This window comes from Neophocaena asiaeorientalis, unplaced genomic scaffold (assembly GCF_003031525.2).
Source record: "Neophocaena asiaeorientalis asiaeorientalis breed wild unplaced genomic scaffold, Neophocaena_asiaeorientalis_V1.1 scaffold469, whole genome shotgun sequence".
In the NCBI taxonomy this organism is placed as follows: domain Eukaryota; kingdom Metazoa; phylum Chordata; class Mammalia; order Artiodactyla; family Phocoenidae; genus Neophocaena; species Neophocaena asiaeorientalis.
This window is the reverse complement of record NW_020172691.1, coordinates 2,150,090-2,164,039: the sequence shown is the minus strand read 5'-3', so window position 1 is coordinate 2,164,039 and position 13,950 is coordinate 2,150,090. Positions and strand designations below refer to the sequence as shown.

At 62.7% G+C, this 13,950-nt stretch overlaps 1 protein-coding gene across 1 annotated transcript in view; it reads left to right on the top strand.

Annotated features, from left to right (window-relative positions):
* Positions 1-13,950, top strand: part of ARID3A (AT-rich interaction domain 3A) — a 29,202-nt gene that overhangs the window by 2,059 nt on the left and 13,193 nt on the right. Inside the window, exon 4 of the mRNA XM_024740007.1 lies at positions 1-105. This exon is cut by the window's left edge and continues 34 nt beyond it. Within this exon, the coding sequence (XP_024595775.1) occupies positions 1-105 (105 nt within the window). The remainder of the gene's footprint in view (positions 106-13,950) is intronic.

Below are 13,950 nucleotides of genomic sequence, written 5' to 3'. Positions count from 1 at the left end.
CGCCCGGGGGCTGGCCCGGCCCTCCCCGGAGGGGCTGCCCACGCAGTGCCACAGCTGCAGCCGCCGGACCACGGGGACTGGACGTACGAGGAGCAGTTCAAGCAGGTGGGCCTCGCGTCCTAACAGGGGCTGTGGGCAGTCGCTGCCAGGGCGTCAGGTGTTCTCGTGGAAGCCACGTGTGGGGTCGTGTACGTGGGTGGGACGGGCTGGCCGGTAAACGCGTGCATGTGGGGACACGAGAGGGAAGTTCAGGGGGCTCCATCTGCACCAGAGGACAAGCAGAGAGATAGAGCAAGGAGGGGTTCTGAGCAGAGGGACCGGCCCTGGGAAAGGCCGCGCGCCTGGACGAGGCTCCGTGGGGCTCATGGGTGTGGCTGGCAGGCGGGCAGGGGCGGGGGCTCAGGGGCGCAGGGCCAGAGGCCTCGTCCGTGGCGTCGAGTCTGGTCTGTTGAGCCTGTGGCTGTGGAGAGGGGGGCGAGCAGGGGGTGGCCGTGTCGGTGTGGACGGCCGAGCAGCTCCTGGGGGCTCCAGAGGGGTGGGGAGGAAGCGGGCCGTCCTGGTGCCTTCCCTGCGGGCGGCCAGGGCAGAGGAAGTGGCCGGGCGGGGGATCCTTTGAAGTTGGGCCTCGCTGGGCTGGGCAGATGGAAACCAGATGGCGGCCGGGGCGGCCGGCTGGGCTTGCATTCCAGCCTGAGGCCAGCTGGGCCCTGCCCCGACCTCCGAGAGTGGACGGTGGGGACCTAGCTTCCCAGGCCCAGCGCCTGAGCCTCATCTGAGGCTACGGACGCGCCAGGCACATGGGAGCCGGGAGGAGGCCGTGTATGGCCTTGGGGCACCCTCCCCCCGTGCTGGCTTCCAGGATGGGCAGTGGGACCCTCCTGGAAGGATCGTGAGGCCCAGCCGCCGTGTGGGAAAAGGGCGCTGGGATCCCGTCAACCCTCAGAAAGCTCAGATAAAGTACAGAACTGGAAACTGGACACACAGTGTGAGAGGAACAAGCTGGGGGCTGTGACGGGAGTGACGGGGCAGGTATAAAGGCAGAAGGGGACAGTGCCCGCGGGGTGGGCACGGCCAGGGCAGCGGCGCCGAGGCAGGAGGCCAGCCTGAGGAATGGGCAGGAAGGTTAATCCCCTGCCCAGGCATCTCGGGATGGGTGGGGCTGCCTGGCTTCCGGCTGGGTCCTGGCACGCGGGCGGCAGTGCCAAGGGGTGGGATGACAGCCAGCAGACGTCATCTCCTTAGGGTGTGGCTGGCCGCTCCCCACGCGTGGCCCCGGCTGCCCCCTCCCGCCTGAAGGCTTTTCCTCTGCGTGTGGACCCCAGCCGGAGCCAGTGCCTGGGATAAGGGGTCCCCCCCCTCACCCTGCTCCCTGCCTCAGTTTCCCTCCTCTTCTTGAGGAGCTGCTTGTGGCTGGGTTGCTGTCTGTCTAGTTCTGCAGATAAGAAAACAGGGGCGAGGCATTGGGGGTGGGGGACGGGTTTCCCAGAACCGAGCTGTTGACGTCTGCTGGTGTCAAAATAACACAAACGGGAACCTCATGGGCGAGTTATATTTATGGACTCGCCGAGTATTTGCCATCTGCCCTGAGTCCAACCATCAGGAAGCCCCAGGCTGGGGACCAGAGCCAGACACCTCCCACCCCCCGCCTCACAGGGTCACGGCCAGGCCGGAGGAAGGGACAAGGCCGCAGCCCCTGTGGGGTTGGGGGTCGACAGGTAGCCCCAACCCCCCCCAGCAGCTTCTGCTGCGTGGCCCAACACTGGCGGGAGACGGGGCTTGGGTGGCCAGGCCAGGCGGAGTCCAGGGATCAGGTGTCCTGGCCGCAAAGCCCCCTCGGCCCATCAGGAACAAAGGGCCTCCAGGGGCCATTGTCCCGCTGGTCTTTGGACACAATGATGATGTCTCGAGGACTCCCAGGGTCAGGGCACGGTTGGGGATACTGAGGCCCAAGGGGCCCAGGGAACCCAGGTCACACAGTCAGTCTCACGCTTACGGAGCCCCTACTGGATACACAGCTCCCCTGCTGGACTCAGAGAAGGTTCGTAAACAAACGGGGAGGAAGGGGTGAGGAAACGTGACCTGGCATCCAGCTGAGGACGTGGGGAGGTCTCTCGGGATGTGACACTTGCTCCAAGTCCGGTCGGAGAAGGAGCTGGGCCCTCACACTGAGGGATGGTGGTGCGGCAGGCAGAGGAAACAGCCCGTGCAAAGGCCCCGGGTTGGATGCAGCTTGGCTTGTGTGTGGAGGCCAGACACCGCCGCCCAGCTGGGCCCTGCGGAGGATGGAATTGGATTCCAAGACGGTGGGGGTTAAGGGAAGTTGTGGGCAGGCGGGGGGCTGCCCTGCAGCGCCAGGATCCTGCGCCTGCCTGTTTGTGCCAGGTCCGGCTGCCAGCACTGCCCTCCCGCCCAGCTGGCCAGGCATCTGTGCGGCCAGTGTCAACAGTGGCCTGGGCTCAGCCAGCCCAGCAGATGTCGGGGGCTGTGTTGACTCTGGCGCCTGCCCCACCCCCTTCCTGGCACGTGGCAGCCGGGCCGGCCGGCCGCCTGCTTGGCACCATCACTGCCTCTTCCTCCCCGGTCTTGGCAGGGCCTAGGCCTGACTTCCGCCCGAAAACCCTCGACAGCCGTGAAATTCTGCCGCCGGCTACAGGGTCTGGGGGGCAGCCAGGCTGGGGAGGGGCCGGGAGCAGCGGGCTCAGGGCCACGGAATCTTTCCTTGAAAGCCTGGAACCTCGCTGCCGTGGGGCCCCAGGGACTCAAGCTGATGGAGGCCAGCACTGGCTGGGATCGTAATGTGTCATGGGGAGCGAATAGGAGCTCAGCCTGCTGCCACCAGGTATGGCACCCTGGTGAAATCCTGGTGGTTTCCTGTTACCAGCAGGGCTGTGCCATCGTGGGATTTTAAGCAAGCAGAGTCTTAACTGGAGATCTTCAGCCACTTAAGGATTTGAACCTTTAGTTTCAATGATTCAAACGCTGGGGGTTTTATTAACAGTTTTATTGACTTAAGATTCACTTAGCACATAATTCAGCTATCGAAAGCGCAATTTGGTGGGTTTTCGTACATTCACGGGGTTGTGCAGTCAATTTTAGAACATTTTCATCACCTCAAAAATAAACCTTTTAAAATGTACCCTTTAGCTCTTACCCCCACCCCCTTTTCTAGCCCCTGACAAACAGGAACCCACTCTCTGACTCTGTGGATCTACCTGTACTGGACGTTTCCCATCCGTGGAATCACACCCTGTGTGTCCTTCTGTGTCTGGCTTCTCTCCCTGAGCATCGTGTTCTGGGGGTCCGTCCACGTAGTGGGAGTGTCAGGGCTTCACCCCTCTTTGTGGCTGAGTGATATTCCATTCTACGCACATATATCCTGGACTTTATTTACCCATTCTTCCAGCCACGGACGCTGGGTCGTTTCTCCCTTTGGCTGCTATGAACGTGCGTGTACAAGTTTGTGCGTGAACGCGTGCTTTCAGTTCTCACGGGCACGTACCTAGGAGTGGAGGTGCTGCGTCATGTGGTAACTCTGTGGAGCTGCTGTTGACGGTGGCCGCTCCATTTTGCATCCCCGCCAGCCACACGAAGGTTCCAGTTTCTCCACGTCCTCTCCGACGCTTGTGGTTAGGACTTTGGTTCCAGCCGTCCTGGTGGGGTGGCGTGCAATCTCACTGTGGTTCCGATTTGCATTAAAGGTCGGGATCGTTATTTTCCCTCCTCTCCAAGGTCGTGTCTGCTCCCCACGACTTGTAAAGGAGCTCAGAGGTATAGAGATGACAGTTCTAAACGGTATCTGTCGCGCAACTGTGCGCAGGCGGCAGGTGGAGCGTCTCGCGTGTGTCTCGTGTACCTTCGTTTCGTGGTGAGGCGGGGGGCGCTGCGTTTGCCCCATCGTACAGTTGTGGAAGCTGAGGCACAGAGCCGTCAGGCAGCTTTGCCCACGGTCACACGGGGGAGGTGTCAGAGCTGGGATTCGGCCCCAGGGTGTACTGGAGGCGTGGACAGATGGTGAGGGGCAGGGGGCACGCCCCCCTGGCTGCAGGTTTCGGGGGAGCCCAGGTGGCCCTCCTCGTCTGAAATGGAGGCAGTTGGTCCAGGGCCCAACGGCAGGGTGTCAGGACCCGGTGCCTGGACACACAGGCCCCCAGGCAGGAAAGACCTCTCGGGGCTGCTGAGGCCTTGCTGTGGACCCCGCCTGTCCTCTCTCCCCTCCCTGGGCCTCCTGGGGCCTGTTGAATTCCCGTGGGTGTCCTCCTCCACCCCAGCGTGTGTGGCCCCGGAAATGGGTTCAAGCAACTTGGGGTGAAGCCCTGGCCCTCAGATGCATTCTCAGCAGGAGGCCGGGGTCACATTTGGGGGTTTTTTTTTTCTTCTGCTCCTTTCACCTCACTTCGATTTTTTTAAATTATGGAAGGTACACGTATATACATTTTTAAAGTCCTTTTTTGATGCCAGAAGTGACACTTGACACCATTCCGGTGGGGGATAAAAAGGGAAGGATTCCAGTGAGGCCTGAGGCCTGCCAGCCCCCTCTGTGACCTAGCTGGCAGCAGCTACGGTTTTCCCAGGCCTTTCTCTGTCCATTTACACAGAAATGTGACGCGTAAGGTATCGAAGTGTGGTCTCTCGGGGGTCTGCCAGGATCTGCCAAACGCTGAGCTGGACGTACTGCTTTTCTCGTTTTTTCTCATCATTTTCACCCTGCATCTGTCTGTTTCATCAGAGTGTTTCAAGTAGCCGAGTTCTTTTTAGCCGTTGCGGGTTCCCTTGTGGAGCTGACACCAACACGCTGGTCTGTTTTCCTGTTTCCCTGTTGTAAACAACACTGCAGTGGACATCTCTGGGCGCGTGAGGGTTGCTTGGGGCTGAATGGGGTGGGGTTAGGGAACAGGAATTGCGGGACTCCGGGAAGAGGTGGCAGATGGTTTCTTCATCCTACCTGGGAGCCCCCAGAGGCTGGGGGCCCGGAGAGGGACACACGTACTTCAGCCCTGAAGAGTCAGGGCTGAGCCAGAGGGAAGGCTGCCCAGAGGAATGGGCTTTGGAGCTGGGGCTTTGCAGGACATGTAAGAGTTGGCCAGAGGGAGAGAGAAGGGTTAGGGCCTGCATCTTGGAACGGCGTGGCTGGAACATAAAGTGGGAGGGGTAGGGGTGGGCAGACATTAGGGCAAAGCAAAGGGGGGCTCAGAGGGGGGCCTTAGCATGGTTTAGTGCTGGGGGAGGGAGAGGGACGCTGGGAGAACCCTTCTGGGCTCCACAGTCCAGGCAGGAGTGGAAGAGGCCAGCGCTACAGCCGGTCCTGTGGGACCAGGGTGGAGGAGGAGAATTTTTTGGTGGAGTGTGTTCTGGGCACACAGGCTGGAGGTCAGGCACTGGCTTCTGAGCCCAATGACATTGAGCCAGTTTGCCTGGGGCAGTGTGGGCTGGGCCCAGGCCCATGGGTCCTGCAGGCCAGCTCTGGCGCCGGGCGTCTTCCTGGGGCACCGGGGTCCCTGGGGCCCGTGCTGGGGCTGGGACCGGTGCCAGGAAACCCCCCGGGAGCCCAGCCCTGCCCGCCTGGGACAGCGCCCACCTCATCAAAGCCACTGCGGCTGCTGGCGTGGAGCCAGATGGGCCGTGGCGGGCGTGGGGAGGATGCCGCCTGCAGCCCTGGCACCGTGCCCCCACCCGTGCCAGCCCTGGGAACCACACTGACTCAGCCGGAAGAGCCTTATCTGGCCCCGGCGCCGCCGCCCAGCTGCCCAGTCACCGCCGAGGGGTCACTGCCGCTGTGGCCTGGCCCCCCACGCCCACTGCTGCTCCCCACCCTGGTGGCCACTGCCAAGCGCCCGGCCCCTCCCCACGCTTTCTAATGACACGCATGGTGCCGGAGGACGTGGTGCCCGGCGGGCGTGGGGTGCACGTGGGGTCCAGCCCGCTGACGTGGGCGAGCGCGTGTGCGTGGGGACGTGGTGGCTGCGTGGGGTCCCTGTGGGCTGGGGGTTCCCGTCTCGAGGGACCCCGTGTGTGTCGGGGTCTGTGTTTGCAGAGCCGGGGCTCTGGGGGCATCTTGAGACCCCCCGGTGGTGTCCGTGACCATGCGTTTGCTGGCGTGGCTCTCCCGTGTGTCTGGGGCCACATGGACCCACCTGCAGTGTCTTGTGTATCTGTCACCTCAGGCGCCTGCTAGTGTGTCCCCGTTTCTGGAGTGTTTGTGTACGTCTGCGTGCACCCCCGTACGACTTGGCCCTGGCACGTGTGGATGTGTTGTGAGTGTGTCCTGGGGTCTGGGTGGCTGAGCTTGTGTATCCGAGTGTGTCGATCCCAGGGCTTTGCCTGTTCCACACGTCTGTACGGTGGATGACAGGTGACCCTTTCCCGTGGCTGTTTTGTGTGCACATGGCTGTATGCTTGTGGGTCTGCAAGCACACACGTGTGTGTGTGCACGTGTGCCTGTGTGTGAGCCTTGCGTCCCCCCTCCCCCCGCCGGCCCCGCTGGCCCCGTGTCTCGGGAATCTTGAGCGTGCGGTGGGGCCCATTAACCGTTAGCCAGAAAGTCACGTTGCCCCAGTCAGTGGCTTGAATCAGCGGCCTGGGCACAGGTCAGCTGCCCGCACCCGTCCGCGTGGCTTCCCGAGCTGCCTTGCTGACGCAGCCCCAGGGAGCCGTGAGGTGTGACCAGGGCCTCAGGGGCTGCAGGGGGTCCCACCGCCATGTTACATCCCTTCCTCCCCTCACGTGCTGTGTGATCTTGGACAGGGGTGCGCCCTGTCTGATCCAGAGGTGCAGTCGGGGGGTGCTGAGCAGGGCTCACCTGCTCTGTGCCTCAGTTTCCCCACCTGAGACAAAGACCTTTCAACCCGCCGAGCCTTCTGATCTTGAGCCAGTACCCCCTGTGGTGACTTGGAGGGGCATCCTGGGCCCTCTGGAAGGCCCAGCGACCCCATTTGCAGACGCCATCCACTGCTCCGGGAGGGTCCGGGGGCAGCTGGGGTTGTGGGCTGTGGGTGGGCACACGTGGGGGCGGGGCCGGCCCGCCCTCCTCTGCTCGCCCAGTTGCGCTCGGCCAGAGGACAATTGGGGGTCACGGGGTTAAACGGTAACCAATCTGCCTATTGAAGGCCCCAGCTCGGGACGCAGCCTTGCCCCTCGTCAGGGCCGGCGGGGGTCTCGTGGGGCCGAGGGGTGTGGCGGACACAGAGTCAGTACCGCCTGCCGCCACCCCCGCCTTCCAGACAATGAGCAAGAAACAGATGAAACCCTAATTCCAGGAAGAAACCTATCGGGGGGCACGAATGGGCACGTCTGCCCAAAATCTCAGAACGGGGACCTTGCTTGGAAATAGGGTCTTTGCAGGTGTGATGCAGTTAAGATGAGGCCATAGTGGAGGAGGGTGACCAGTGCCCTTAGAAAAAGAGGAGAGACACACAGAGACAGAAAATGGCCGTGTGACATTGGTGGCAGAGACTGGGGTGATGCAGCCACAAGCCCAGAGGCCCCCAGAAGCTGGACAAGGAAGGGAGGACCCTCCCCCGAGCCTCTGGAGGGAGCGCAGCCCTGCCTCACCTGGATTCTGGATGTCTGGGCTCCAGAGCCGTGTAAGAAAAAATCCCTGTGCCAAGCCCCCCGGCCTGTTGCCGCCCCAGGAAATGAATACAAACTCCAGTGAGGGCTTTGGGTCCCCAATCCTTGGGGCTCAGCAATGCCGGGCAGATTCTCAGGGAGCCTGCCCGGCCGTGGAGCCTCCTTAGGGGACCCTGACTGTGTGGTCCACGGGGTCATGGGACTGCTTTACGGCGCAAAGGCCGGGCTGGGCACCCGTGTGCGTGTGTGTCTGAGTCTGGGCCTTCCACAGGCACGTACGGAGCGCCTGCTGTGTACCAGCCCCATTCTGGGCACCAGGTATGCACCTGTGAACAAAGCAGACAGAAGTGGCCACCCTTGTGGCCACGTGGCAGTGGGGGCCGGGTGGGTGCAGCGGCTGAGGGCGGGCCGTCTGGGGCCATTATCTGAGAGCCAGCCAGCGGACGAGGGTGTGTCTGTGTTTGTGTGTCTGAGTCTGGCTGGACGGGTGTGTCCATATGCGCCTGGAGACCACGCCAGGTGGTGGGACCTGCTGGGTCTGGGCAGGGCTGAGGGTCCACGTGTCGGGGTGGGAGCGTGCGTCCAAATGGGGCTGGGAGGGTCCGTGTGCAGCCATGGGGCAGACCCGGGTCCACGCCACGTAGAGGTCCAGGTTGGGGGGGCATGTGGTCTGTCTGGGCAGGGCCAGGGGTTCTCTCAAGGCGGGGGTGTGACTCCTGCTACTGTCCCTGGGGGTAGGTGGGGCATCTCTGTCCAGGCTGGAGTGGCCGTGGGCCCTGGGGCTGTGTCACATTCTCTTTCTGCCCCGTGAGGGGTCTCTGGGGGTCCCCGTGGCCACCCCAGCCTCTGCCCTGTTAGGTTACGTCCCCCAGCCCACCGCCCCATGGCTTCCAGTGTGGATCTTCCGGGCTTGTGAGGCCCCTACCCAGGGGGTCGCCCCCAGCCCCAGGGGCTGCCAACTCTGGTCGGGGTGGGCCGCCCGCTCCTTCTTTTTTTTTTTTTTTTGCGGTACGCGGGCCTCTCACTGTTGTGGCCTCTCCCGTTGCGGAGCACAGGCTCCGGACGCGCAGGCTCAGAGGCCACGGCTCACGGGCCCAGCCGCTCCGCGGTATGTGGGATCTTCCCGGACCGGGGCACGAACCCGCGCCCCCTGCATCGGCAGGCGGACTTGCAAGCGCTGCGCCAGCAGGGAAGCCCTTCCTTCTTTTCTTTATCCCCCCCTTTTAGGACGAGCCCCGTTATGTTGTTCCACGGGGCTCTGGCCGGGCCTGGGGCCTTGCTGGAGGCTGGAACTCGTGTGACTCCCCCAGGCCACCCTGCCTGGCATGGGGGAGCCGGGCCTGGAACCTGGCCGGGGACAGACGGACCCTCTGTCCTTTTCCTCTCTTCTTTCCGATCTCCACCCTCATCTGCCCACCTGCCCCCGTCACCCTGTAATTATTCCCATCTGCCCTTTTCCCGTGAGTGCCCAGTGGACGGCGTGCGTGGGCCTGGCTGCCCCTGCCTCAGCTGGCACCCTGCCCGGCCGACGGCCCGCCCGGCCCCTCCTTGTGTCCTCTAGCTGGCGCATGCATCCACCAACAGGGTGCCCAGTTCTTGGATGAGAAGTGGGGCCTGAGGGCACCTCTGGGGCGCAGCTTGCGGGATCTTAGTTCCCTGACCAGGTATTGGACCCGCATCCTTTGCAGTGAAAGTGCAGGTTCCTAACCACTGGACCACCAGGGAGTTCCTGAGGGTTATTCTTTTCTTCGATGCCACTGCCATCTGGGGGGAGCCCAGCCAAGCTGGGGTGCAGGTGGCAGCTGCTCTTGACACCCTCCTTCTGGGCACCATTTCCCCGTCTGGAAAACGGGCAGTGTCTGAGCTGGTGTTCTGTTGTCATCATTGTTGGTTACCGGTCACCAAGGGTCCTGGTGGAGGAGAGCGGGCGTGGTGGGCACCAGCTCGGCCCCCGGCTGCCCAGCGTGGGTCTCATCTGTCCTCCTCATTCACTGCAGGAGCTGCTCCCTGGGAGGTGGGATGTTCCAGGAGCAGAGTCCCCCTCTTGCGGTCAGCGGGTAGGTTTGTTGGCAACCTGAGCCCGCTGGCCTCCGCGGGCAGGTTCTGTTTTACCGTCGGCCTGGAGTCTGGCAGAGGCTCCTGCAGGTGTGCCGGGCGGGAACCCCCAGCCCTGAGCCGTCCAGGGCCCCTTCCTCTTGACTCCTGGGCGGGAGGCGGGAAGCACCCCCCTTCCTTCCTGTGCTGTCTGGGGGAGGCCCGGGGGCGGTGGGGACCCGGTCAGCACAGCCAGGGAGGGGCAGCAATCTGCTCTCTTATGCTACTGCACTTCCATTCCGCAAACCCGGGCTGGGAGTGACGGGGCCCTCGCTCCCTGGGCAGGTGGATCTTCATGAACAGCCGGACCGCTAGGAGAGTCCCTTCTGGTGCTTTCCCGGCTGCCGGCGGCTCTTCTGCAGGGAAACAGGGCTGCTTCCTTTCAGAAGAAACCCCATGGTAGGAGTTTTAATCCCCGGGCGCCAGGCCCTGGTTGCAGGGCTCAGAACCCTGAGCCAGCGGCTAAGTGGCAGCTAGACAATCGTCCCTGGGTTTTGGGGGCCTGGAACCCCCAAACGAAATGCCCTGAGAGCAGCATGGAACGTCGGGTTCGTAATTGCTGGCGGGAGGGAGGGAGGGAGTGAAGAGGGAGAAGATTCTGGATTTTTGGCTGTCTGACTCCAAAGCATTTGCCCGGTGCCCCCTGAGTGCCAGGCGGTCTCGGGCAGGGTCCCACCCCCAGCCGCACGAGGCTCTGAGGTGGTCCAGAGGCACCAAGGGGCTCAGTACTGGGTTCGAGTCCAGCTCTGCAGCCTTCTCTCAGCTCCTCGGTTTCCCTGTCTGTGAAATGGGCTCCCATGCAGATAGCAGTCTGCTCAGAGCCAGGCCTGTGGGTGGGGGCTCCCAGGTGGATGGGAGGCTGCCCGCCCGGATTTGCATGTCGTTTGCATGCCGCAGGGCAGCTGCCTTCCTAGAAGTTTCTCCTCATGGTTCCCCATCCTGAGTGCATCCTCAGTGCTGGGCCTGCTGGCATCCCCAGCTGTGACATGGAGCTGGCGGGTGACTAGCCTTGTCCTGCCACCAAGGTGGCTCCTCCTCCCTGCCCCCCAACCCCCTACCCATTTTCCTGGAGCCAGACTCTTCTCTCTGCACAATCTGCTCCCACGGTTCCCTCGTCCCCCACCTGGATGACCCAGGTGCACCCTGCCCACTTCACAGGTGGGAAGACTGAGGCTCCAGGAGACCCCCAGTTACATGAAAGGTTGACCCAGAGACAAGGGCGCTTCCCCGGAACCTCACCATCTGGAAATCCAGAAAGAAGCGCCTTTAATCGTCAGCTTCGTGGTCAGGCTCTCTGACTTGTTTCTGGAACCTTTATTAATATCTGTGCCGTGTCTTTTCGGAGAGGGGGCACATGCTGGTTGGTTGGGGGGGGTGGGGGTTGGCCAAGCTGGCAGATGTTTCTGCCTGGCCCAGAATCACTTCCCCAATTTCCTGCAGGCCCAGTGGGGGCCCCTGCAGCCCTGGAGCGCTGACGGGAAATGAAAGGGCCACGTGGCCCTGCGTCTGGCGGGGGTGGGCGGCCTCAGGGGTCAGGTGCGACAGGAGAGCAACTCGTGGGAAGAGCCTGAGGTCGCCCGGTGAACACTGATTAAGCCCCTACTGTGTGCAGCAGCAAGTAAGCCTGCCCTTCCCCCATCCTGCCGCAGGGATGGCCGGCTTCAAAGACGCCCCCCTCCCTCACCACCTCCCTCTGCCTGTGTGTGACTCCTGCTGTCCCCCTCGCAGGCCTGGGGCTCCCAAGGGTTGTCTGGGTCTCTCTTGGGCATCCAACACGGGCCTTATCATACAGAAGGTTGGGAGTTTCCTGGCGGTCCAGTGGCTATTAGGACTCTGCGCTTTCACTGCTGTGGGCCCGGGTTCAACCCTTGAACTAAGATCCCGCAAGCCGTGCACCGCAAACAGTGTAGTGCAGCCCAGGAAAAAAAAAAAAAAGCATGCAGAAGGTGCTCAGTCATGGCTGCAAGATGGATTGACCTGGCCACAGCCCCTAGGGCTTGACAGGGAGGGTTCCAGACTCCGGGTGCTTCCGCCCCACCCGGCCTCCCCGCGCCAGACTTCATCCATCCATCCATCCATCCATCCGTTTGTCTGTCCCTGCCCCGGGGTCTCTGGGGAGGGGGCGAGAAGGGGCAGGAGCGCACCCTCTGGGCCGGGCTACGGAAGAGGATGGTTACGGCGGAGCTACAGCGGGGCGGCACCAGTGCCGGACCGAGACCCGCACGGAAGCCCCTGGCCGCCTCAGTGGGCACGAGGGGAGGGGCCGTGGGGGATGTGGGTGCCGCCCCTGCCCCACCCATGCCCTGCCCCGTCCCGTCCCCCAGCCCTGCGCGTGGGCGTTTCTGTGAATGGGGGAGGCTGGTTGGCCCCCAGGGACCCAGCCCCTGCCCACCTGGGTAACGGCTGCCAGCGCTGAGTCATGGGGCGCAGGGCCTCCCAGGGCCCGATAATGTGAGAAGGGGCTTTATCAGCTGGGGTGGGGCCGCCAGGAGGGGGAGCCAGGTGGGGGGACCAGCAATGCAGAGGCCCCCGGGCAGGAGCAGGCTGGGAGCAGCGAGGGACCAGTGCTGGGGAGGGACCAGGTGCAGGCATCTGGGGGGCCAGGACCACAGCCTGGCAGGCAGGAGGTCTGGCTTCTTCTGACAGCAGCAGGCAGCCAGGGGCCTCCTCGGAGCAGGGGAGACACAGCCTGATCTCGACGTAAAGATTAAAAGCTCCCCGGACTCTCCACCCTGGGGGGCTGCAAGGAGGAAGTGTCATCCTATTGTTCTTGGCTGTTCTGTGGGGGGACGTTGAGGGATAAAAACCAGCTGTGCGGGCTTCTCTGCTCTTTCAGTGCAGTTCCACTTTGCTTACAGGAGTTACAATGAATCAGTTCTTGTCCAAAGCCCAAAGAATATAGAAATAGTGAGATTGGTAATAATAGCCCAAAAGTGGAAATAACCCAAATGCCCATCAGTGGTGAATGGATAAACAAATGTGGTCCCTCCACACACGGGAACGTCACTCAGCCGTGGAAAGGGGTGAAGCCCTGACACTCGCTACAGCGTGGACGGACCCTGAGGACACGATGCTCAGTGAGAGAAGCCAGACACAGAAGGACACACAGGGTGTGATTCCATTGATGGGGAACGTCCAGAACAGGCAGATTCCACAGAGACAGAGAGTGGGTTCCTGGTTGTCAGGGGCTGGGGAGGGGGAGGGGGGTGACTCCTGATGGGGACGGGGCTTCCTTTGGGATGATGGAATGTTCTGGAACTAGATAGGGGTCGTGGTTACAGAACAGTGTTCAGTGCACCAAAGGCCACTGAATGGTTCACCTTAAAATGGTGAATTCTGTGTTACGTGACTTTCACCTCCATAAATATTTTTTTGAACGATCCAGGACCAGGTAGGTGAGATTAAGGCCCTGAGGCTCCCGGGCGGCTCCAGCCCTGCCTGATGCCTCACTCCGCCGTTCATCCTCATCCGTTCCCAGACCCCCTCCGAGGGCCAGGGTTCCAGCGGGGCCCCCATGGTCCCCACACGTGGACGGTGTCTGTTCCTGCCGTTCTGGCCGTGGGGGGAGCCATCCTTCTCTGGTTGCCCATATGAGCCGTATTGGACACAAGTGCAAAAACGGGTCTTTTTCTGGACTTCCCTGGCAGTCCAGTGGTTAGGACTTGGGGCTTCCACTGCAGGGGCCCCGGGTTCAATCCCTGTTCGGGGAACTAGGATCCCACAGGCCACACGGTGGGGCCAAAAAAAAGAAAAAAACCACGAGGGGGCCTTTTCCACCTGTTCCCAGCTGTGGGCCTCTCCCTGCCACACTGGTGGCTGCCCGGGACAAGGTTGTCCCTCTCTGGGGCTGGGGGTTGCCGGTCGCCCGAACGCTCCCCGTTTCTCCTGATTTTGTCCCTGTATCTGCCGTCCAAGGACACGGCCTCACTCCTGGAGTCCCCCTGGCGCCCAGTGGCCTCGTGCATCCGATGTAGGGCCCCGCGGACTTTGGAGCCGCCTGGGTGTCGGGAGGGGGGCTGAGCGGACACCATTAAGGGGGCAAAGTTCCTCCTGGGGGCCCTGGAGCGGGTGCTTTCTTTACAGCTGGGGCCCCTCGGCCTTGGGCTGGTCGCCGCCCTGGGCCCGTGCAGGCTGGAGCTGGGGACACGGTGCCAGGGAGGGGTCTCCCGCGTGTGGGCGGCCCTGGGGGCGCCCCTCCCCCCTGCACCAGGTCCCCCCTTGCGGTTTGATGCAGGCCACGGGCCTGTCCTCCTCTTTCAGGCTGGCAGGAGGGCCCAGGGCATGCGTGGT